The sequence below is a fragment of the Lupinus angustifolius genome, chromosome LG06, assembly GCF_001865875.1.
Source record: "Lupinus angustifolius cultivar Tanjil chromosome LG06, LupAngTanjil_v1.0, whole genome shotgun sequence".
NCBI classification, from domain to species: Eukaryota; Viridiplantae; Streptophyta; class Magnoliopsida; order Fabales; family Fabaceae; genus Lupinus; species Lupinus angustifolius.
The window spans coordinates 9,916,493-9,923,649 of record NC_032014.1 but is presented as its reverse complement, the minus strand read 5'-3'; the positions used below and the strand labels follow the sequence as shown (position 1 = coordinate 9,923,649).

General features: G+C 38.2%; 1 protein-coding gene across 1 annotated transcript; it reads right to left on the bottom strand.

Moving 5' to 3' along the window:
* On the bottom strand, positions 5,904-6,950 carry LOC109350437 (uncharacterized mitochondrial protein AtMg00810-like). The gene is made up of 2 exons (XM_019591673.1): positions 6,561-6,950; positions 5,904-6,047 (listed from the first exon to the last, which is right to left on the bottom strand). The coding sequence occupies exons 1-2, from the start codon at positions 6,948-6,950 to the stop codon at positions 5,904-5,906; spliced, it is 534 nt and encodes a 177-aa protein (XP_019447218.1).

The following is a 7,157-nucleotide window of genomic DNA, read 5'->3' as shown; positions in this document are numbered from 1 at the left end:
TGGGAAACAGCTAAGAGAAGAAACAGCAACCAAACAATCCACTGAAGATAGTTTTCATGAATAGACTGAACTTGTGTAAAGTCAGAAACTTAGATAGAGATGAAGGCAAGGAGAGAAATAACAACAAAAATAAGAATTAAGGACCAACTTTGTTGAGATTTGAAGTCCATTTTCTTTTTGACTGGGTGGGTAGAAACTTGGAATCTTGATTGGAAAAACAATATTATCCGGACAGTGGTGAAGAATATCAAAAGTGGATTACAATATATTATATGTTGTTAGAACACTAGTAAGAAATCAAGATAATGAATATATTCTTTTTACTTGTTCATTTTATTATGTCTTATCCATTTTATATAAATTAAATTTAAAGATATATCCTATTACAAGAGTAAGAAAGCTTAAACATTTGTTATTACTAATATTTTTAATTTTGTAGATGATAATACATGAGACATATGAGACAACAAATCTTTTATCAAGAGATTAGTGTGCTAATTTATATTAAATTTATATTTTTCTATTGTTATTTTTTATGATTTTTCTTCTAAAGGAAAAAAGTACTGTGTGACTTTGTGACTGATCACATGGCACCCCACAAGTTGTCTCTCTTCACTGAGCTGAGGCAACACGCAACAGTGGATATTTCGGAAGCTCCCTGTTTTAAAAAGGTCAACATCTTAAAATATCTCTCTTTTTCTCAACAAAAAAAAAAGAGAAATTATGAAAACTATAAGGAAAACTCACCGTTAGATGAGTCAATAAAACCTAAGTCACAATAATGAACAGCCAAAAATTCACAAATGTAAAATAATAAACTCCTGCAACACACAGTATACACTCTTTCTTTAAAGTCCGAAGTTAAACCTTATCCTTTGTCCTTGGGCAAGTTCGGTACAATGAGGCATCATGCTCCATGTTGGGCCCCACCTTAGGCCTTGTCTGAAATTAGCTGTCAATCACGTGCGCCTAAACACGTGTCGGTTATCCATTGGCACCGAACCTCTCAACATGCTACGTGGAGATTTGTTTGCGCTTCATCGAATAGTGTCCTACATTGAGATACGTGTCATGGGTTGACCCATTTTTCATATGCATAGTACTTCCGACAACTACGACACTAGAAGTATGGTTCTGGTGTACAAGAAGCACCGTGGGTTTTTTATGCTACCAATCAGCGTTGTACACGTCAGATGAGGTAATGACGTGGTGGGGTTGGATTAGCGGTAGTGGTTGGAAATGGATAAGAGTGAACCAGCAAATCATTATATCCCATTAAACAAGAGTTTATAAAATGAAAACCATTCTACTAAATTCTCATAACCATAAAAAAAAAAAAAAAAAGTTATATGTGTAACATGTGAGATTAACTTACAAGTAACACCTATCAGTGAGTATGAAAATTTGTAAGAAGTATTATGCCTATTACTACTTTTTTTTGTTGTAAAAGGAGACTTTGGAATTGGAGCTTGACCCATGTTCATGACAGCTGGCGTCACATTTACCTATACGCCACGTACTTGTGGGACCCGCTTACATGAGTTGTGTACAAGCTGTAATATTTGAAGTCTTTTAATGTGTACAAAAATAAATCATTTATTAATTATGATTTTTTGTATATAAAAAATTGATTTAATACAGGAATAAAACAATCACTGCCTCTATATGATGGCAACAATTCCTCCTATATTCACCAAACAACAGTCACTGGCTCTATATGATATCTTTAACACTACTTGCATATTATTAGTAATAAATAGATTTTCGTATATTAATAAGTATAAATGGTATATGTGACTTTCTAAAAAAATTCTATTCTATTCTTGTAAAAAAAATAGAAATTATATAAACATGGTCATTGATAATTTAAAAACCAGTCCATATATATCCACACGGAAATTGGAGTGTTGTTAAAACCGTATCGGTTATCAAACCGGTCAGGGTATTGGTATAGTGGTTTAAATGGTAGTTCAGTAATTAAACCGTATGTCAGTTAAACCGGACACACCTACTTATATTTATATATATATAAACCTATAACAAAAAAAATTCAAATAGGTATATATTCAAATTTATAATTCATATTCATAATCTACTCAAAATTCACATAAACAAACAACTTTAAGTCTTTAATAAATTCAAAGTCTAAATTATAAAATATATATAAATCCAAAAATATCACTCAACAACCGCAAAATATAAATAAATGACACAAGTTCACAACTCACTCTACAAAACAAATAAATTTAGAGTTTTAATATTTAACACCAATGACTCAAAGTTGTCTCATATCGAGATTATATTTTTGCACCAAATCTTATCTTCAGACAGTACTCCAATATTACACAAATATCACTGAGATTACACACGAATGTTAGGAACCAAAATGTGTAATCTAAGCATGTCTTGGAAGCATGTGCCTTGAAGTGTTCAAGAAGAGTTGGAAGGATGGGTCACCTTCTAATAAGTTTTTAAGTTTTTTTTATAAAAAAAATATATGTATAAACCGGTCGGTGTAGTCAAATATCGCTCGGTTCACCAATTTTGATACTTGGTCGGTTCAACATTTATATTGTACCGGTTAGGGGTCCGATTTTCAAGTTGAACTAGCTGGTACAGTATGGTATTTACATCATTGACAAATTGTGATTCAAAATGACTAATAAGCACCACAGAGAAAAAAACATTTCCATAGGAATGAGGGTACCAATAGAATCATAAAATAAATGCAAAGTAATACCACACAACACATCCCAACTCGGCACGCATCATGGAGCATGCACTTTATAGAGAAGGCAAAAATAAATTTAGTTATGTAATGACCAACTAGATCTCGAGATTAATCAATAGGTCAATTATTCATATTTTTGGAAGCATTTATTTGAAGAATAAATATAGATCTCAAAATAAATTAATTTCTTGTCCACGTGTAAAGATTTACCCTTTGTTGCACATAAAAAAACCCTACTCATGTGATCCCTAAGAACACCACCACAGGTTGCCATGAGGTTTGCGGGTAGAGATCACATCATCACTCTCCATGTGCTGATTAATCACATACTTCATATATGACAAATTGATTTCGCATCATTAACACATAGGGCACAACACCCATCCATACTCACGTTTCTTCTTCTTTCTCCATTATATTTAGCACCATTGTTGTTCCATCTTGGTCATAACCAGACAATTGACCATAAGTCCTGAGCATAACGTCCATTGACCCGCATAACCTTCATTGTCCGCCTTAAGTAGGCTCCCCCATGGGAGAAACTATAAGAGTCCCCGATATAGCATTAAATGCTCCTGACATAACATTTAATGCTTCTCATATAACATTTAATGCTCACGGTATAAAATTTAATGCGTCGCTGAGCCACCATCAATGTCAGATAACACACCACCTGCCACGCCGCCTGCACATTCCGCCTGTCCCAGACAATTCGGCCAGAGCAGATTCATAGGACAAGAAAGAACGATTTGAGTACGTTGCATATGTCCGTTAGATGCTGACCAATGGCCATATGCTAACTCATCATTCACAACACTCTATAAATAGGAGACCACACAGGGAGTATAATTAATTCTCATTCTCTCATTAATTGCTACACTTATTGCTCTAACCTTTCTTTTATTTACTCTTATTCTCTCTAGAATACATTATTGACTTGATCGTCGAAGAACCTTTTCAGGTACCTCCCATGGTGGGTCCACACGATCATCCGACCAAGTCTCCTGCTCTTCCACACTTTCACGTTCATTCATCATCAGCTCCCGGCCATCCGTCCTCAATTCCCGATCTTCCAGAAAAGAACATCGGCGTCGTCTGTGGCTTACCTACAATATGGTGACCACCCGTAACCAAGCTCAACCACTTAGTCATGCAGAACCACTCAACCCGAATCATGATACCCCTTCCATTGAACCTCCAGCACTAGTGCAACCATCCCACAAAGCTAGCCAAAGTCATCCCCCAAACATCATCCTAGAAGCACCCACCACCCAACAACTCGTCCACATGATACATAACCAAGGCCTAACTACTAGCCGAGTTATGCCAACATCGACCAGAATCTAGTAATTGACCTTCATGGCAGTTGCCGATGAGCATTCCATTGAATCCACTGAAGCCTCTAGGCTAGTAGCCCCCCTCCCCCAAACACGAAAACCACTCAGATAAGTCACCCCCCAAACACGACCACAGCTCCTCACGAGCAAGACATCCTTCACCGAAACCATTATGTCCTCACCACTCCCAATACATCTTAGCCGACCAAGCAACATCGAACAATACTATGGAACAAGTGACCTATAGGATCATTTGGATGCCTTTGGAGCCTCAATGTTTTTCCATGGGGCCACCGACCCCATCATGTGTCGGGCATTTCCCCTTACTCTGAAACGGGCTGCTCTGTAGTGGTTTACCCGGCTCGCACCAAACAACATCGACCAATGGGCCATTCTCGCCAATGGATTCAACATCCGCTTCACATCAAGAAAAGAGCAACCTCACTATTCTTACACCCTGTCCGGTATACGGCAAGAGTCACACGAACCCCTTTGAGCTTACCTAGACAGATTCAACTCAACGGCCATGAAGGTTCGCACTCTCATCCCGGAGGTGGCGGTACATATATTGGTGTCAGGCTTGTAGGATGGCCTCTTCAGGCAATAATTGGCTAAATATTCATACCTCACAATGGAAGAACTTTGATCTAAGGCTCAACAGTTCATCAATCTAGAAGAAACCCATCCTAACCGCCCACCCATCGACCATAGAGAATATCAACTCCCCTCACGGGAAACAAAATGCCCAAAAACATACGAACACCTTTGAGATTATCCATCCTGACAACCCAAAAAACCCAAATACTCCTCTTACACCCACCACAATGCCAGCCGAACTAAAATTTTGCAAGAAGTTATGGCTGCCCACTTAGTCCAGCTCCCCAAACCCAATCCAGGCACAAGATTAGGGACCTAAGACTACTCCAAATATTGTGATTTCCACACCTTCTTTGGTCATGTAACAGAGGAATGTACACAGTTAAGGGACATTATCAAAGACATGATCCAAGTCGGACATCTCCATAAATTTATAGCCTGGGCCCGCCAAGAACGATCGTCACCTCTACGTCAATCCAGTCCTCCATGGAGACGTCCCCCCCCCCAAATCATCACCAGGAACGCCCTCTAAACAGAGACCGGAGAGACCAATATCGCTCCAACAATAGACGACAACAGAGCCTAGTGGACATCAACACCATATCCGGCAGATTTGCTGCTGGTGGTACATTCGGGTCAGCTCAGAAAAGATATGTTCGTGAGATAATGCAATCAACTATCCGAAAACCCCGCCAATATCAGGGCCACTAGGCAGCACCCTCGATCTTCTTTGACGACTGTGATTATGAAGGCATCGTCTGCGGTCATGACGATCCCCTCGTCATCACTGCTAAAATGAATAATAAAAAGGTGGGAAATTTATTTGTTGACCAAGGCAGTTTGGCGGACATCATGTTTCAAGATCTTTTCACAAAAATGGAACTCAAGGACAGAGACCTGTTGTCATATGATGGGGAACACCCTCTTTTTGTTTTTGTAGAATTAGAGAAGATGAAGAAGAAGTTTGAATCGTGTGAACAAGAGAGAAGAAGAAGAAGTTACGGTTGAGGGTTGAGAGAAAGAGAGAAAACGGGAAAAGAGGTGGAGAGAGAGTGAAAAAAAAAGTATTCAGCATTTTATTAGCTTTATGATTGATGATAACAAAATGAGCATGTGCTCTTTACTTATAGCAAAACAGAAACCTAATTGTTAATGTATCTGGTCATAAAGATGGACCAAATAAATTGAAGGAATAAAATAGGGCTCAATACATTTTAAGCAAAACAATTACAAATTAGTTAAAACTGAACTACTCTAATATTCCACCCTAAATCTGAGCTACAATGACCTTGCTGAGCAGTATATAGATCAGTGATGTGAAGCTTGTCCCGAAGAAGAGTAAAACGAGAAGTGGAGAGAGGCTTGGTGAGAATATCGGCAACCTGATGCTCAGAGGAAACATGCTCAACAAGTAACTATTTGCTGATTACTCTTTCTCTGACCCAAAAGAGTTCAAGTTCAATATGTTTAGTCTTAGAGTGCAAGACTGGATTTTTAGAAAGTAAAACAGTGCTCATATTATCACACTAAACAACCTGCACAAAACTCTTAAACTATAACTCATGAATGAGACTTTTAATGCAGATCATCTCACTAGCAGCAATAGTTAAGCTGTGATATTCAGCTTCATTTGTGGACCGAGCAACCCATTCTTGTTTCTTTGACCACCAAGAGACCAAATTGTGACCGAGATAAACGCAGGCCCCCGAAGTAGACTTCCTATCATCAGGATCAGAAGCTCAATTTGCATCACAGTATGTATAGAGAGGAAGATGATGAGGAGGAGATGTTGGTCTTAGAAGTAGACTATGAGTGATACTCACTTGAAGATATTGCAAGATTTGTTTTAGAGCTTTCCAATGTTCTTCTTGAGGTTGAGAGAGAAACTGACAAACCTTACTAATACTATAGGAAATCTCTGGTCTCGTAATCGTGATATATCGTAGGGCCTCAACAAGAGATCGATATACTTTTCCGTCTGCCAAGAAATTGCTTCCATGCTTAGTAAGCTTGCATCCCCCAACCATAGGAGTAGGTAGACTTTTCCTATCATCCATATGATATTTTTGCAGTAAGTATTTGATGTACTTGGATTTAGTGAGAAGAAGAGACCCATTTGGAAGCTTCTGAATTTCAATGCCTATAATATAATCTAAAGCACCAATATCTTTTAGAGCAAAGGCAAGATTCATCTTCTCAATAAGCTGCTTGATCAAAATGGGAGAGGTACCCGTGATGATAATATCGTCAACATAACATACCATAAACAGTTTGTGTGCAGACATAGTCAATAGAAAGAGAGAGTGATTACACCTACACTTTTGAAAACCAAAGTATAAGAGAATTCCAGCCAATTTATCAAACCAGGCCCGAGGAGCTTTCTTAAGACCATAAATGGTTTTATTCAACTTGCCAACTAAAGTGTTATCCGAAGTTTTGAATCCTTCTGGTTGTTGCATATATACTACCTCCTCAAGAACTCCATTCAGAAA